Source organism: Athene noctua, chromosome 2, assembly GCF_965140245.1.
Source record: "Athene noctua chromosome 2, bAthNoc1.hap1.1, whole genome shotgun sequence".
Taxonomy (NCBI): domain Eukaryota; kingdom Metazoa; phylum Chordata; class Aves; order Strigiformes; family Strigidae; genus Athene; species Athene noctua.
The window spans coordinates 96,218,356-96,236,627 of record NC_134038.1 but is presented as its reverse complement, the minus strand read 5'-3'; the positions used below and the strand labels follow the sequence as shown (position 1 = coordinate 96,236,627).

Here is an 18,272-nt window from a genome sequence, read left to right as displayed (position 1 = left end):
TATTGTGTCGAAAGGACATCTGATGTAGGTCTAGGGATTAAGAAATGAACTTTTCTTTGAAGACACTGTAGAATTTGAAAAATTACTCCATGAAGGATATTAGTTATTTATAAAACATTTTATATTCTCTAACATGTTTTAAAATACTTTATTATCCTACTCTGCCTTAACACTGATTTGCATTTCACACTTTAGAGCTTTTTCTATTATTTCTTGGTAGCCAGTTCGTTTATATTCCTAGCACCTACATCTCGATTAAGTTATCTTCCAGCTGATCTCCTCTTTTGATAAGAGAATCCTAAAATGACATTTTGGAAACTGTGCAGATTTAGGGCTGCAGCTTCAAAAAGGGGTGTTTCAGAAAAGAAGGGTGTGGAAAAAAGCGGAGAGCACCTTTGCAGCAAAGCAGGAGATATAAATCCTTAATCTGATGTTGAGCCAGGCTGCCAGATTTCAGTATCAGAACACCCACTCTATCACAGAAACTCTTGGATATAGAACTTGACCCTAAGGTACATATACCCCTTTGAAGAGAGAGCTAAAGCTCCTCCAGAGATCAAGTTGAAAAACTGTCTGTTGGTGCATCTCCTTATTTCTGTTCCACACTAGATTTTGGTTGTGGGCAAAATTGTACTAAGCAGCTCATTGATTGTGCTTCTCTGCAATTACTCTGTGCACTGTAAGGTTAGATGTAGAGCTAGTGTAAATGTGAACTTCATTCTGATTTACTTAGCAATCCACTACCTTCCACCCGCACACACATGAGTTAGCATATACATGCCAACACAAGACTCAAGAATAAGGATCAGCCACAAGAACTGCATTTTAGTGCATGCCATGAGAAGAATGAGTGTTCGGAGTGTCAAAGAGGTTGTGCCTGTACTCTCTCCCACCTGCAAAGAAATGAAGGATCTGTAGAGCTCCATGGAAATCTGGACTTTTTGATGGTTGCAGCACCACACAGCAATCCCTGCACTTCTCATGAAAGCCAGTCAGTCTCCAGGAAGGATGGAAAAACCGAGATTGGCACCAAGCAACATTTGAATTGTAATAAAGTATTAGCTTGGAAGAGGGTAAAAAAGGAAAGACCTCAGGTTAATATCCAAGCTCAAGATTCCAGATTTTCTGATCTTTATTTTCAGAACCCCTAGTTTTGGAATAAAGGTAGAATGAGAAAGAGATTAACTTGAAGAGGTTCCATTTGAATTAAACAGCAATGTTTTGAAGTTTTAAAAGTTCATCTAAGGCTAAAAATGTGACACTAGGCTTTTCCAAAAGCCTCACAATATTTCTTGGTTTCACCTACATTAAGAAATACCACACAGCAAGCCTTTCTTGTGGTAGGGAATTTTACTGCGTAGTGCTTATTCAATTCCCTACCACAGCACAGAAATGTCATAGAAAAATAAATCCAACAAACGAAATGAACTTTTCTAACATCAAGAGAAGTTTAGATTGTATAGACTTCAGGCTTGGGGTTGCAAAAAATGGGGAGTAGTTCCTTTCTTTTTGATGTGGTTTGCTAATTACTGAACCCTAGGACAGCAGGACTTCCATTCATGATAACTGAGGTATTCCATGTAAGCACTGGAACTAGTTACCCAGCTCAATGCTAAGGAAAGACATTGGACATTTCTGCAAGGAAGATCAGATTCTGTATGGGAAGTCAGTATCTTGAAATAATGAAAAGAAATTGCTGCTTAATTTTATGTGATTTTATTCAGGTATTGTAAAGTCTCTAGAGGATTGGGGAGGGTTGTATGTTGGAGAACTTGTGATAAAGAAGCTTCTTACTCATGGGTAAAGAACATAATCGTGAAGGGAGAACCAAAATTTAGAAGTCTACAAAAGGTTACATCAGCTTTTTCTTTTTTGCATGAAGAGTCCCTTCAAAGATGAACCAAGTGTATCATTTCTATCCTTAGGCTACATAGCGAAGGTTGGTTATTGGATATGTTTCAACGCATTCATGGTGAGGAAGGCACGTTCTTTGTTCCACTGGACTTAGAGATTTCCAGTCAGGAACTGAGCTACATTATGAAGAGGGCTGAGCAGTGGAGAGGAATCAACGGTGAAAGACGGATGGTGAGTGGCGAACAGAGTCTCCAAAAGGAGTCTGGTCCAAATTAATGCTTTGTATTTCTGGATATTACCTAAAAGGACCTAGATATATAAGAAAATTATTCTTATGGTGCTTCTTTGAATGGAAATGCTAAGAAGCATGTTCAGGATCATTTTGTGAGATTGTGTGTGCATTGCCAAAGCATCCTGAGGAGTTACAATCTGCTTGGTATACAAAGGCTTAGCAGCATTACTGATGTCAAAAAATACCTATGCCATCTGGTGATTCTTGACTGGGTTGTAGAAACTTACTACTTGTTTAAATGCCAGTACCATCCCAGGTAACTTCTCAGCCAGCTCAGCAAACTGGGAAGCTCCATGGACAAATGGAATTTGCCCCCTGTAAGGGCATGGATGGGGCTGCCCTGAGGAGGGGGTGCAAGTTTGGTCAGTCACATGTGGTAGCCCCTATCACAGTACAGATAGTGGTCTGAGTTGGAAATGTTCAAGGGGAGGTAGGAGAGATATGAAGTTGGTCTGTTCTACTTTGGCTGTCAAAATAATTCCTCTTTCTTTTCTGTTAAGCTACTAGCCTCTAGTTCCATACACAGACTTAAGCTGTGATGTGAAAGAGATATATCTGTGTTTGCAAAGTGTCTACTGTTGGGGATCCCATTCACAAATGATGCTTCTGGACATAACTGCTTTCAGAGAATAGAAAATAACAGAAATAACATAGTCACTACTCTGTGAGGGTCATTGTCTGTCTTCTGTGATGGACATTTTCTTCCTTGTTTTCTAGCTTTGCATCAGCATTATTAATTCCCATATGACTATCTTATAAAACAACTCTTGGACAGTTGTTAAAAGTGCTCATCAATTGAATTTATACATCTATGAGTCACTCTGTGCACTGTACTTTGTTCAGTAACTCTCCTGCTTCAGTGTAAAAATTAACAGATTCCGGAGAGGAAATTAGTCCTCTGAAGTATGTATGAGTTGTTTGTTTTGTTTTCTTTTCTAATCCACCGGAACAAGTGATTTCAGATTAGGGTCTGCGGCTTTTTCAAGTCTCTATAGCTACGTCTGAAAGATCAGCAGTTTATACAAATATATAGCCTCAGTTGTCACTGCTATAAACATCTGGCACAGCTGTAATTATTTTCCACTTTTTTTCCTGATGACAGTTTGGACCCTGAAAGGAAAAATAAAAGGTGAATGTGCCAATTGAACAAAAAACCAGATACTCAGTGAGCTTAATTTTTTGTGGAAAAGTGCAGAGCACCACACTGCATTTCAAGAGGGGAGGGAAAAGGTATGAATGAGTGAATGCACTACAACAGCCACCTACCTCAGACATTCTCACTTTTTATACAGATAATACTTATTTGCTTTAGCCCAGTAAACAAAATAACCCTTTTTTCTCCCTTAAAATCTTTCTATAGTAAGTCAAAGTGTAGCCACTGATGATTGGTTTCTATTACCTTTGTTACAAGTTAAGTAGGGTCAAACAAAGAATATAAATTCTAGACTTCATTTTACATGCCAGTACTACCAACGCCATGTGGAAAAAGTGGCAGATAAGGCAGCTGCAAACAACTACTTTTCTGTTTCAAGTGCTGAATACATTTATAAAGATATTACCACCATATCATTTCTTGTAGCAGTACAGAAAGGGTTGAATGAGGGGGTAGAAAAAGAAAGAGAGGGGGGGAAAGGAGGAGGGGATGAGGGTAAAGACAAATAGAAATGAATGGAAAGAAAAATTACTTCTCTGTATACAAATAATCTGTCCCTGAATGGAAGAAATTTGGATTGTCCACTGCTATAATAAGATGTATTTCAGAGGACAGAAAGACATGACCCATAGCTATAGACATATGTAAGTGCCTCATTTTGATCCCAGTATGCAGCTTGGTGTGTATGAAAAGCCACATTGAAATGTGGGTACCTGACCTTAGTCTGAGATCCCTTAAAATGGACCCAGCTCTGGCCAGATCCAGTGGCACAGAGGATCCAGTCAGAGCAGGGGGAGGATTCCCTGTGCTGTGTAGGGAGCAGTGTGGATTTCATTTGACAAAGCAGAGTGTGCACACTTTTGTTTTTACTCTCAGTCCCCAAGCTTCTGATTCCTATTCTGTCTACATCTGCATAAATTTCATGCCTTTTCCTTTATATAAGCACTAGTCAAATGCCAGGCTATGACTGTTAAACATTCCTGTTCTTTATGGGACATATTGGTGCAGACTATACAATATAAGCAGATAAGAGTAATGTGGAAGAGTGCAGAAGTTTGCATCACTGGCATCAGTAGGATCTCTACCATTCACTTCAGTGAGCACAAGATCTGTGCTATCTGTATGGAACATGAGTACTGTGAAAAAAGAGCCAATGTTCTTCAGAAACCTGAAATCTTCCCCTTTTGCTCCTTTTTTTTTTTTTTTTTTTCTAAATTATTCTGACTGAAAAGAGAACCATCAAACCAAGTTTCGTTAGCTCTATGGCAAATCTAGTTTTGAATAAAAAACTTGCTCCATTCCAGAAATAGGTTCTCCAAATGGAGCTCCCTGCAGGACTGGGAGCTATACTTTCAGGTCTCTTATGCTCCTAGGCATTGCAAATACTGAAAGACCCCGCCATGAATTTGCATAAGGTATTTATCTTGTCCCTTTCTTTTTGTATGCCTAATTGTACAAAGTAATCAGTATGGAAGACACATCACTAGGCCTTATAGCGTGCATTATTAATGTGTTAATTTTTAAATAAGATACCAAATTAACTGTGAGCAATTTTTATAAAGGGAAGCACGAGTCTGCCATATCTTACATCACTCCATATAAAAAATATATTTTAAATGGAAGTCATTCAAGTAAATAGTCAGTCAAACCTTCTGGAAAAAATAGGTCTACGTTTTTGCAATATTTTCTTGCTATTAACCATGTGCTTCTCATTTTTATTCCCTGGATTAAAAATTGCCCCATAAATGGGTATTTTATAATATGCTTAATTTCCTTTTATTAAATTGATAAATGCAGCAGCAGAGGACACATTTACAGTATGATGAGAATTTAAGGTTATTGCATTTTATAATTTTTATATTGTTCAGAGAAGTGATTTGTCATTTGTGGAATGACATCCATGCCATCATTTCAAAGTATTTTTAGTTGTTCTTTTGATAGGAAAAAGGTCACTTTCTGCAGACCAGGAAGACATCACTCTATTAAACTAATTTGCCTACATGCAAATTTTGTCATTTTTACCTCATTAACTATTTATCATAGAGTAAAAAAATATATATATTCATGAAGGGGCAGCTAGCAGCCTGATGGAGCTGGAACTAATATTTTGCAACTCTAATGATTTTTTGCATCCATAATTAGATAGCATAAGGTTGATATGATTAGGTCAGGATGTAGTGTTTTTCATTAAAATACATTTTAGAAGCTGTTTTCATAATCTGCCCTTGCAATTAAATAATGAGCCTATGAGTTTAATATTATCGACCCAATTATTATCCCATGGAAAAGTATACCTTTAATAAATTTGTGCCGTAGGACCTTCATTAGCAACAAAACGAATTATATTTTCAGGTACACAGATTACATGGCCACAATCATATTTATGTAGCGGTTTGGAAGGCACTGTGGGGAGAGAGCCACCAAAGCCCCCTACCATATACACAAATGCACTTGATTATTTTGGAAGAAGTAATTTGCAATGCCTTTAACGAGGAAAGCTGCAAAGAAGTAAAAATGCCACCTAGAGAGGCAGAAAGAAACATTTGTAGAAACAAACATTTGCAAAGTGTTCTGACCACCCTCTTCTAGGAAGAAGCCTGGACCCTCAGTCCTCAGCCTGTTATAAATATGGAGGCAGAGCTGAATATTTACTGATCTTTTATTTGGTATGGACATATGTTAAATGTGTGTCAAATTCCAGAATCAGGAATATCAGGACCAGTGGCAGACAGGAATACATCAATTTACCGTTAAAAACAGCAGATCAGTTAGGAGGGTCAGGACTCCGGATTTTAACCAAATCTTTTTTTTTTTTTTTTTTTTTTCCAGATATAATAAAAATAACAATGACTTGCTGTCCTCACAAAGTAATCAGTTTCCCAAAATTAATGTCAGTTCAGAGCCAAGATATCAAGTGGGGGTTTGTTTTGCCCAAACAAATAACAGATTTAAAAAAAACGAAAAAGAAAAAGAGGAAAGTATTTCTAGTAAAACAAGCTCTGACCAGGGTGGTTTTCTGAATAGTCTGCTGTGGTTGGATTGGTTTTCAGGTGTGCAGTGCCCAGTGCATCACTTTATTCATGTTTAAAGCCTCTGAACTATTTATCAGGTGAATTGTTATCAGCAGGGGTGAAAAAGGGAAAAAATCTGGCCCTCAGTGATTTTTATGGGGTTTAGCCCTCAAAGTACCACCATTCTTGCAGTGGCACATTTTATGTAATCATACTAATGATGAGAAAAGTTGTACAAGCAGCAAGCTGAAACAACACCATTAGTATACCAAGCATAGGCCCAAAAGGTTTGTACATAGAGAGGGTTTCTGAAAAAAATGCAAACTCTATAGGCAAGAAGATAATGTGAAACTTACACTTGAAATAAAGCCTGATGCACTGCAAAATTATTTTAATGAGAGTAGGGCTAATTTTCTAATTCTAAAATGATATTATAGCAACCATAAAAAATTACCCGGCAGTAGTTTTTTGAAAGGAAAATATATTTGTAATTATCTTGAACACACAAGATTACTTCAGGGCCTATTATCGACACAATTTTTGGTACCACTTTACACTAATTTGCATTTATTACTCTCAGGCCAACTATTAATATGTTAATAAATAAGTCATTAATACTTGTTATTTAATTGCTATCTATTTATTCTTGTTCAATAATGCATTAATTACTTGTGAATAGTTGAGGGCAAAATCCTGCCCTTGCTGGTGGAATCAGCAGTGGCAAGAGAGGAAACCGATGTTGGATGTGTTTGTGTTACAAGAGCCAGCAGAGAGCAAGTCATTTAACCCATTTAGCATGAGGAGGTTAACTTTTCATTTTCTCTTAGGGGAAGCTTCATGAGCCTCCAAGTAGTCTGTGCTGCAGCAAAACTGCTCAGCTTCTGGTGGAGGCTGCTGAAAGCAGGCAGTACCACACCTGAGGTCACTGTAATTTGTCTCTTCTTACGGTCCTGACCTTGCTCCCATGCTGGAGTTTGGAGGCTGTTTGCAAAGACAGGTGGATGATGGATAAGGAGAAGCCAAGGGCAAAGATTGAAGTCCTCTGAGAGCTGGTACTGCACCAAGGAAAGTATGGCGCATAGCATGTAGTGAGAAATGGAAACAGGCACATCACTTTCTTGCAGTTGGGTATTGGAAACAGAAAAAGCAGGATCCCCCACGCCAATTCAAAATCCCAAATTCAAGCTCTTTGGTTCCCCTTGTATAAGTAGACCACGGTGCAGATCAAAAAAGGCAAAAGAAAATACTGACAGCATAATAGGTGTATTTTCTGTTTGAGGGCTTAACACTACTTTGAGTGTCATTTCTTGCCTCTTTTTGGAGAAAGATGATATCTAGAAATGGATGGTGAGACCAGACCCAATTTTGAACAAGAACATCAGCCTGTCTTTGTGGATCTAATAGATCTGATCATCTTAAATTTGATTTCTCTGAAGTTGCAGGGTGAATTTTTCCTATGAACACAAACAGAAATTTTGCTGTTGCCTTTCAGGAAGTTCAGTTTCCAAAAGAGGTGAAAAGTTGCAGGGATATTTTGGCTTAAAGAAAAAAAAGATATTGAGAAAATTGGCTGAAAAGGGTAATACCATGGTACAGAACTGTGGGGTCCTGAAGGACAGGTTAGCAAAGGACAAGGTGGTCATATGAGAAAAGAATGGGAAGTGGTTCAGAAATTTGTGCAGAAGACATGACCATGCCAAGGAAAATGGAAAGAAATTGAGAGAAATACCAGATAAGAGAAGCTGATGGGAAAAAATAGCTGTACAGTCATGTTACTTTTGGTTCCCCTAAAAGAGTTTTCCTTGAATTGCTAATTTAGTTATCACTGGTCTGCAAATATATAAATGAAAACGCATTGAGAAAGCAGAATAGAAAGTGTGAATTTCCTTTTTATTTGTATACACTTCTGTTTGCAAACCCTGACTATGAGTTATACCTTATATATGTAAGTTCTACTTTGTGTACTCTATATCACATCTTTTAAAAATAACAAATGACTGAGATCACTCAAGGTGCAGTGGAAGATATGGTCTTATAATTTTGATTTGTGGTTTCTTTTCCCTTAACTAGTTTCAGCCATCTTTTAGAAACCTAGCATTCTGTGAGCTCACTACCAGGTTTCTTTTTCCTAACCTTAACCCATACTGTAAAAAATTTTGAAGCTGCTCATGGAGCTCTCAGTACGGTGTCTCCAGCAATGTAGATTCTACCAAGTATCTGAAGTGCTAAGACTTGGACAACTGGCCCAAGACAGAGTTGACCTATAGATAAATCCTGTATATTTTATAACTGATAACCATTGTGTTAGTAGGTATTGTACTGTTATAACAAACCACTTATGCTGATGTAAAAAGTGCTAAAGCATTGAAATACTGCAGCCTGAACAACAGGCCCCAAGCCAAAGCTGCGAACTTAGTATGTAATCCTTAACAAAGTATGTAAGCTGCTAGTGAAAGATGCAGCCTAGAATATAATCAGTAGTGAGGATGAAATGCTGAGAGAATGTGTCCAACTTCCCTTGTTTAGCCTTGTTCAAGGAGAGAGAAACATATCTGGCCTTGTTAGAAACTCCCTTGGTCTCTCCCGCCCCGAGCCCTGGCCAGGCTTTGGGTGGAATCCACCAGAAGAATGAAACCAGAAATATTCTGCTCAAAACAAAGGTGCCAGTTATTCTGGCTTGTTGAATTTTGGTATATAAGGCTGGACCGACTTGCAGCGACTTTGGGTGCCTCACCTATGGGTGGACGCACCGTGTAGGATTTCCCACTTGCCGGGACAGGCTCTGCAAACCCTCGCTGTAACCGGGGCTGCCCAGCTGCTGCAGGTCTGGATGATGGTAACATATGCACGTGGTGATGGATCTTTCTTAATCTCTATTCTCTCTCTCATGTAGCAATGAGTTGATGCATTTGCCTGTTTGTTGCTTTAGGTGCACTATTCTACCTTTTCTTACTGCATGTCTTCTCTATTACTCTGTTATATTATTTGATTATCACCAGTAAAATACGCCTAGTCTTTTCACTCTGGTGTCTGGATTTAATTGGTATCCTTAATCAGCAAAACAGTATCAAAACAAATTTTGCTCTAAGAATAGCATAGGAGTCTAGAAAGCAGTAGCATATCCAGAAAAGTAAACAGTAATAAAGAATTTAATTATTTAAACACCAGTATGAATAAATCACTGTGTTAATCTGGGGTAATGCACAGCTATTTTAACCAGTACAAGTAAACCACCCCACTAGCCCAGGACAATTCAGCTTAGCATGTTGAGATGACAAGACTATGCAATAAGAAATAATTACCTAGTTGCTAAAGAAATTGTAGGAGGGAAACCTTGATCCCTTTGCAGTCAATATCAAAACTTGCACTGATTTCATTAGGGCCAGAATTTCCATCTGTCTGTGTTAAGTAAAGGAGAAGGGAGGAAACAAGCGCATGTCTCACTGAACTTCTATGTGTATACAAGGTCAGATTCTCATCTGGGATAAATTATTGAAGGCAGAGTCTGTATTTTTTGATAGAGATTGAAAGTCATGAGACGAGCAGAGGGAAGGCTAAGCCCATTAATGGGATGTAAGAGAAAATAGAGCAAAATGTAAGGTCAGAAAAGAGTGTAGAATTCCATCGCCTCTTAGACTTAAAATAAAAACTTTTCTGTATGAAACAAGTCCTTCAACTCTGCAGGATCAAATTGGCCAGATGGTTCTGATACACTTTGCTTGCTATTGTTTTAGAACATTTAGTTCACACGGAGTGGTCAGTGAAAGATGTGAATGGTCAGAAGCATCTGGAATAGCCAACTATGCTGACCATACCCAGGCATGTCACGAAACTTCACAACAATTGATTAGTAATTTGTCACAAAGTGTGTTATGTGCAAGCTGTGGAAAACAGGGTAATGTAGCCTAGGTAAAGGCAAAGCTTCTTTTGCCTGGGTGGATAGGTCTAACAAGTGGAACTACTTAAACAGATGTGCACACAAAAAGAAGCCTTGTAATAAATTATAACAATGGTAGAACAGATACAATCAACAAGTAAACTAATGAAAATAGCATTAGAAATTAAGCCAGTAGAGTAACACTGCACAGGACTTTCTTGATTCCATATTGTATCCCATCTTAAAAAAAAAAAAAAAAAAAAGAAGAGAGAGATGAAAGTTGGATGAAAAAACCAAACAGCTTTGCAAACGTCTCTGAATCTGAAAGTTGTATGACAGTAAGTTAATAGACTAAAAAAGTAATGAGAAGAAAGGCAAACTATGCAGAGGCAAATGTTATGAACTACTTGCAGCATTTTGTTTTTGGTTGCCATGTGGATCTCCTATAATAAAACTATAAATTGAAACCAAAATTATTTAGTCAAACTCCCTGGAATTTAGTAAGGGAGGTTGTAAACACGAAGCTGTTTTTAGAAAGCATGTATTTTGTTTCCTTTTTCAATGAGAACTGATTTATTCAAGTCTCCTTTGCTATCCCCTTTATATGCACAATATAGTATTTCCAGAGTGAATGGTAAAAAAATAATTTTAATCCTATAATCAATACATGAATTATATAAAGGTGTTAATGCAGATGGACCAAATTAATTGTCTGCTGACATTATTCTGATTACTATACTGGCAGAAAGGTGTTAATTTCTGTAATACTTCAACAGATATCCAAACTGTTTTGTCAGAGAGGTTGGACAGTGATGGAGGAGGAGTACACTTAACTGTAATTTTTGTAGTAATTCATGGGAAGCTTCATTGACATGTGCTAATGGCACTTGATTGCCCTCAAGATGTTTTCACAACAGAACTCTGCAAGTGCCACATCAAGGTTTGCTCAGTCAAATAGTTTTCTCTCCTTGCATCTAGATAATTTGTGACCACAGGCAAACTTTTGAAAATCCAAGGTGGTTTGCAACACTCCGTTGGGGTGAATCTGTCATCAGCTGGCTGGTACAGATCGGTGCACTAATGAAGAGCAAGCTCTTTGGGTTTTTTGTCATTTCTGTGCAAGCAATCCATTTCATTTCTCCTCAGTGACAGGGCATGTTATATATCTCATCCCATATAATCTGACTTACATTATAATTTGATTCATACACAGCCTTTCCACAGAGATTAATTAGCAGCAGATTTGAAGTTTGCAAGTGGAAAATATGATAATTAGTTTTCTTGGAATGTTAACATTTCAACACTTCAGGTTCTCTCCATCTTTGTCTTCAATGAAGCTGCAGTAAACGAGCACTATTTCTCTTCTAAATCAGACTCTTGTGAGGTTTGAAATACAGACATCAAGCTGGATAATTTCCATAGAAAATTTACTAGCTCATGAAATATTGCAGGAGTAATTCATGCAGTGACTCTCTCCTCCCCTTGGTAGGTTGAAGTATGATGTGAGCAGTTCTGAAAACCCCCAGGACAGTCACTTATTTAACAACGGTGATTCCTATTCTTTGTAACAAAAATCAGCTGACTCTTCATTTTTGCACAAAACAGAATTAGCCAATAGGTCTCTCATATGGTTGTCAGGTAGTGCTGTAAACAAGGTTACGTTAACACCTTTGACTCCCTGTATTTATTTGTTCTGTTGGAGTGTGTAATACAGGTAACTCTTTGGCGCATACAATATCTGTAAGTCCAATAACTTATCAGGATTCTGAAAAGAATTAGCTATTTAGCCAAATAATGAGAACGTACAAAGTTATAATACTGAGTAAAAATGTTATATGAAATATCAGCCCTGATGATTTAAAGACACAATGTAATTGCTAACAGATGTGGTTTAGGAAGAAACTCACATTATGGATAAAATTATTGTAGTGCTGTCCATTATGGATGCGTATAGCAGTTCAAAAGCTAGTATTTGCTTAATTATTTGTGATTTATCCTCTTTGGTGTTGTACAGATTTGTTTTTCCAATCATGATTTTAAAAAATCTCATCCTTCTCTAATTGCTGGGCTTATTTTATCTTCTTATATTTCTGGTATCAGTCACCCTCTGAGCTTGGGCGGGGTACTGTCAACACCCATTGATCTAGTCAGGTAAGGGGTAATTGAAATGCTTCTACCAGTGTAACATCTAAATCACCATGTGGTTGTGAGCTTGCATATGCAATTGCATTAAGTTCATGTGCCAATTATGTATGTAAGTGCAAGTGTGTTTTTGCAGATCAGGCTCTTAAGTTTTTCCTTTAGAGGATATGGCTTTACTACCATTGTGTGATTGTCAAACAAAAGGCTGCTAACAAAGACTGAATTACTTTAGATGTAAGTGCATTAGAAAATACCTGAGCATGTTACAAAACTGAAGCCTCATGTAGTTTGCTTTCTAGTAAGGACCTTTAAATATTCTGGGATCAAATGATATTTTTTTTCTTTAAATGTAAAATTCCCCACACTGACAGCAGAGACTACTGAAGACACCTGCACAGAGGAGAAAAAAATCTCCCTGCCCACTGTATGGGGCTGGAGGGATATAGCAAGTACTAAACAGGGTCTGGCTGTATGTAAGAACAACTCTAGGAAACTCAATGAGGTCTTGCCACGCTGTGTGTGTCTATGTGGTGAGTTTAGCAAAGATGAACACTTGTTCTCAAGCCCAAACAGGTCCTCCTCTGTTCTGTCTTAACCTGAGCTTAGAAGGTGAAGTAAACTTTATGCTGGAGCCTACAGATGATATTTGGCTAAGCTAAAGCCAAGTGTGGGTAGAATGCACATAGTTCACAGGACTCAGCAAGGACACTCATCCTTTCTGGTGTAGATATGCCAAAGACTGTGGTCTAAGAGTTGATCTACAAACCCCAGATCTGGCACAAGATCTGAAATAGTTACCCTTTGAAGCTGTTTAGAAATAGGGGCTGTTATATTTCCTCTGATGATGACTGACAACTCTGTCCAGAACTCATCTGCTGAAGTTTTTCTGAAGAGGTCACAATTTTCACCCTGATGTGTCTGTCAGGACAGAAATGTGCTCTCACCGTGCTTCCCATCTACATCGTTTTTTCCATCTTAGTGATAATCAGGGCATCTAAAACAACAGTAATTTCCTGTGTCTGTCTGAAACCTGGCACAAGTGTCTCTGAGGCCGGCAAGCAACGCAGAGCCTTGTTTTCTCCTGATTGACAAAGGGGGAGAGGAAGCCATGCCCCAGGGAGGTAAGGTTGTAAGGAATTCCTGCCAACAACAAAAAAGAGAAGGAGGCAAATTGACTGTTTTATTAGGAACATGATCTGTAGTGTTTTTCATCTGGAGAGGGGATTGTTGCATGCTGATGAATATGGGTATCGTATCACAAGAGTGCTAAAATGCCCCTGAGCGAGTATGTTCCTTCAGCTCTCCTTCAGCAGCTCCTGCTATCCCAGCCACTGACCTGTGAAATGTGGTCATGTCCTCTGGATTTTTCCTCTATTTTGAAAGCTGTTCTTTTCATCCTGCAAAATATTACCCTAAACAGTTAAATGGGAGTTGCATTTGCAAGGATTTGTGTATTAGTATTAATGGAAAATCTGACAGGATGGGTGGTCAGAGAGGGATAATCATGCCATTTGGGTGACATGTAAGTACAGCAGGTGTTATGGATTTATTGTTTCAAACCTTACTCGGTTTTGTTGAAAACAGAATGGACTTTTAAAAATCAACCTTTCTGAAATAAAATCATGCAATTTTGGAGAGGGTGTAGAGAAATGATTAACAGAAAAGGTGTGCATCTGCTAACTTTGGCATGCTCTTACGAAGATGGAGCCAAACTTTGAGCCTCACAACACCTTGTTCACTGCTCAGATGATCTACTTTCCACATGAATCCTAGGGCCTTCTCTCCTGCTGGCTTTGAGCACCTCTCTCTGTGCCTAACCTCAGGCTTTGGGATCACCTTGACAGATCTGAGGTGTTTATCTCCCTCCAGTGACTGGGTACAGGGACTTATTTAGACATCAGGCTCCCTGATTACAGCCCTAAACGTGCATCATTTATCCAGTGACGCTAGCATCAGCATGTTGATCTAAAACTTTTAGTGCTACCATCAGGCACTAGGACCAAATAACCATGTCCTCAGAATGAGAGAGGAAAAGGAAAAGGGCAAAGCTATGCAGCACCTTAGGGAGCAGAGCTCCTCCCAAGCCCTCCCCAGGTTGCAGCAGTGGAAGCAGCCTGCTTGATTTTTCAGAGCATCTGTCTGGACAGAATAACCATAAAGGGGTTATTTAAAAATAGGAAAATTGCAGCTGGTCATTTAAAACATCTCAGAAGGATTTGTTGTGTCTATCAGATGAACAGCCATCAAAATTAGCATGGCCATGACATGAGCAATTCTTTGATGAATCAGTCTTTTTGCATAGAAAATTATCCCATCAAAAACACTCAGAGTAGTGCTAGTCTGCAGGCTTGAAGCTTAAGTTCAGTCATGGCATACGAACCTCCCCAGTCTTGTTTTCTTTTGCAGTTGAGTTTACCCATTTAGGACATGTAGTTTAAACTTTCTCAGATAAACCCCTTTTGCATTAATGAGTCTTGCCTGAGAGAGCAAGACTGCCAACTGGATCCTTACTTCACTAGTTCACAAAAAAGGATGCTTATTTTAGCTTTACTGAATGCATTTGGGCTTTGCATTTCCATTTAACAAGTGGAAAATAATGTAGTAAAGGTAGAAAGCTGGTTTCTATCTCTTTCAAAGTCAATACAGGTGGAGAAAAAAACCATACTTGATAGTGTCTTGTTAAGCTTTTTTAGGATTACTGTACTCTTTCCCTTGATTAGTTCCTCTTTGCTCAAGTCTGATGGGCTTCAAATAAACTAAAGGCTTGTGAACCTGGGAGCCTAAGCCCTCCTGCTGCTAAAGAAAGGTTTATAGACTAGTTTCTTTCATTATTGCTTTATAAATGGCATTGTTTGAAGCAGTGTGTACTGCAGCTTGAATAACAACTTGGAGGATGTTAGTTAATTTGCTGTTCGAGAACTAGTGTCTTTTCAAGTGGCTTTTGAGGGGTTCATGTAATTGTTAGTTTTTAAGACAGATGGGAAACCTTTTGTCGACAAATGTTATCCCACTTCATGCTCAAGTATGGGAAACATCCATTGCATGTATGAGACCTTCAGGGCTACAGATATGCAGTGAGCGCTTTTGGCTCTGTAGGTAAGTGTGATGCTGGTATAATTTATGGAGAGCCCTGCACAATTCATCAAGTCCTTCCACAGGGTGAGAGAGCCAGAACCTTCCCCAGCTGCAGCCCAGAACAGCAGACCTTTGTGGATCACACTTCCCTTCAAACAGCAGCACCAGGATTGGAGCGGCAAATTCCCGTACAGCCTGGTACAGCCTCAGCGCTTTCTTCTGTAGCATGATATTATGCTGCTTGGTATCAGCAGTGTCCTCTCTTTCAGAATATCTGAGTCTGTGGTGTCTGCAAGACCCAACTGCTTGTTCCAGTGACAGAGAAGAAGATCTTTTGAAATGGGAAAAGGACCGGGGTGCCTTTAAAAGTGTTGTCTTCTTGTTTTCTTCCAAATCAAATTTGATGCAGGTTTATGCAGAATCTGTGCATTCTCTGGGTTTGGGTCTCTTTTCTCAGTATCACAGCTTCCCTGCGTTTGCTTGGCTGTTTCTGCTGTCTCTTGCCCCTCAGCTATGTGACAAGTACCTAGGGGCCAGGGTTGCCTTTTGTTCTATACCTGAACCTGATCTCTGTGGTGGTGCCAGCTCAGGATGGGTGTGCAGAGGAGGGTGGGTTTAGGATTTGGGAGGCATTCTTCTAAGAAGATAGACTTCCAATCTAATAGCTGAAGGAGGTTGAGCACCCTCTGTAGCACAGGTGTACCGCATCAGAAAAGCGCTGCGAGTCTTCATAATGGCTTTAAACTGACCAGATGTCCTGCCAGTAACTGAGAGGGTGCTTTAGCCTGCATGGGGAGAGCAGAAGTCTATTGCAAAGCTTCCTAGCAGGTTGAAATGGTTGCTTCTCATCATGGAGGTCCTTAGCTGTGCTGGGTCAGAGGCCAAGGTGCCGCAGCTCCCGGTGTGGCATGCTTTGTGGCCAGGGACCCCCATGCTGGGGAGGCTCTTGCAAAGCAGCTTGAGGCACACAGTTGGATGTTGCACAGAGTGACAAAAAAAAAAAAAATGGAGGCCCAGCAAAAGAAAAGTTTTAAAAATATTTTCTTGTTCAATTTTTGCTAGTGAAAGTATAAACACATGTGCATGAGCAAGAATGATATGACAGCAGATTAGGACTGTTTTGGAGTCTTTACCCTCAATTTCCTCTTGCCACATTTACACTCTGAAATGCAAGCATGTGAACCAGAATGCTTGTCACTCATGTATACATCCAGCCTGAGGAGCTATAATCAGCATTCAAATATTACAGGAGCAGTTTTTACATCAATTGCGGTGTCTCATTGGTGCTAATTTATTTGCATGTGATGTGAAACACTTGAAATCAACCCTTTGGGTAGCTTCTAAATGAGTATTTGGTGATGAAAACTAAAGGCAAATGGAATGGGCCTTTGGGGGGACAGAGAGGGAGGGGAAAAAACAACAACAATGGCAAATAACAGACAAAAAGCCTCAAAACCAAATGACAATAACTTCATCTTTGTGTAAATATAACATTCTTCTGTGTTTACAGTCCAAATGCTGAGGCACTGAAGAGGGTAAGTGATCTGAAGTGAGGCAAAACTTCCTTCATTATTATTTACTATAAATGCCTGTTAGTTTTTACTTCATTGTCCAAGCTGAATGCATAACACCATGAAAATAAGTAAGTCAAATTTACCAGAAAAAAAATGCCTTTGCTTTTACACTGGTGATGGTGCAAGTAATTGTGTCTGTTTTAAATGTCTGGGGTCTGACTCTCATTTATGCTGTTCTGGCATTTTGACAAAGCTGTAGCATGGGTGTAATGATGTGCCAGAGCTGTGTGAAAAGGCCTGAGTGTACAAAGAGAAAGGAATTTATGATTTTTGAACCTGACAGTGCCCTTTAAGCTAACCATGGAAGAACTCTGCTTGTTCTGTCATATATTGCTTCATCTCTAGCCACTAAGAGTTACTATTGTAATTTGTTGTATGCATAATAGGATTTAGAGATGGATTAAGCTAAATGTTTTGGCTTCAAAAGTTTTTTTTGTTTTGTTTTTCTTTATTTTCATGGAACAAGCCTCTTTTCTGCCTGCACAAAGAAGGTTGTACAGTTTAAACAAAACCTAATGGAAATTCTTGAATGAGGCAAAGATGCTGCAGTTCAAACACGTTCATTCTGTTTTCGTGGTGATGTGGCATCATCTTGACTAGAGTTTATTATTTCTTTTTCTGGTTGATGTGTAGCCAGGCAAAGATTCTGACTTAAAAGCTTAGGATTCAGACTCCCAGCCCAGGCTTTTTTCAGAATTATTATCACTGCAATTGAGCAAGGAGATGAACAAACAAACTGACAAAAATAAACAGAAAACTCACAGTATTTTTTCATGTTTTCAACCCCATGACATTTCATTTTTCATGTCTATATTAAGCATGTGGAGTTGAAAGTTACCACAGGTCATAGGCTTTTGCTTTTTTCCCGAAGGATTCTAATACTGTATTTCCTTTTTTTTTTTTTTTTTTTTTATAAGGGAGTAAAAATTGTTTCAGACAGCGTACAAACAAACCTTTTCATAAACCCCCTAAATTCAGAGCAATAACAATTCAGCCAACTATGATATGTCTTAAATGGATTGCTAAAGCATGTTTACCATCATATTAATCTTGTTCTAATGCAATTCTTTTGACTGGAAGTTTTCTTTTCTAGTCTGTGCTGAATTTTGTTCACTTTAAAACTTCACTGGCTGAGGAAGATAGAGAAGGGACACTTCTTGTTTCTAAAGATCATGTACACACACACATAATTTGCTTACGCCAGGAAGCTGAACGCTCTGCTCCAAGAGTTCCTGCTGCCTTGTCATCGCTCGCAGTACCTTCTTTGATCCTTTCAGTGCAAGGTTATCAGGAG

General features: G+C 38.8%; 1 protein-coding gene across 1 annotated transcript in view; it reads left to right on the top strand.

Moving 5' to 3' along the window:
• LOC141956677 (uncharacterized) overlaps nucleotides 1–18,272 on the top strand; it is a 119,136-nt gene that overhangs the window by 83,571 nt on the left and 17,293 nt on the right. Inside the window, exon 12 of the mRNA XM_074897481.1 lies at nucleotides 1,926–2,085. Coding sequence (XP_074753582.1) covers nucleotides 1,926–2,085 — 160 coding nt within the window. The remainder of the gene's footprint in view (nucleotides 1–1,925; nucleotides 2,086–18,272) is intronic.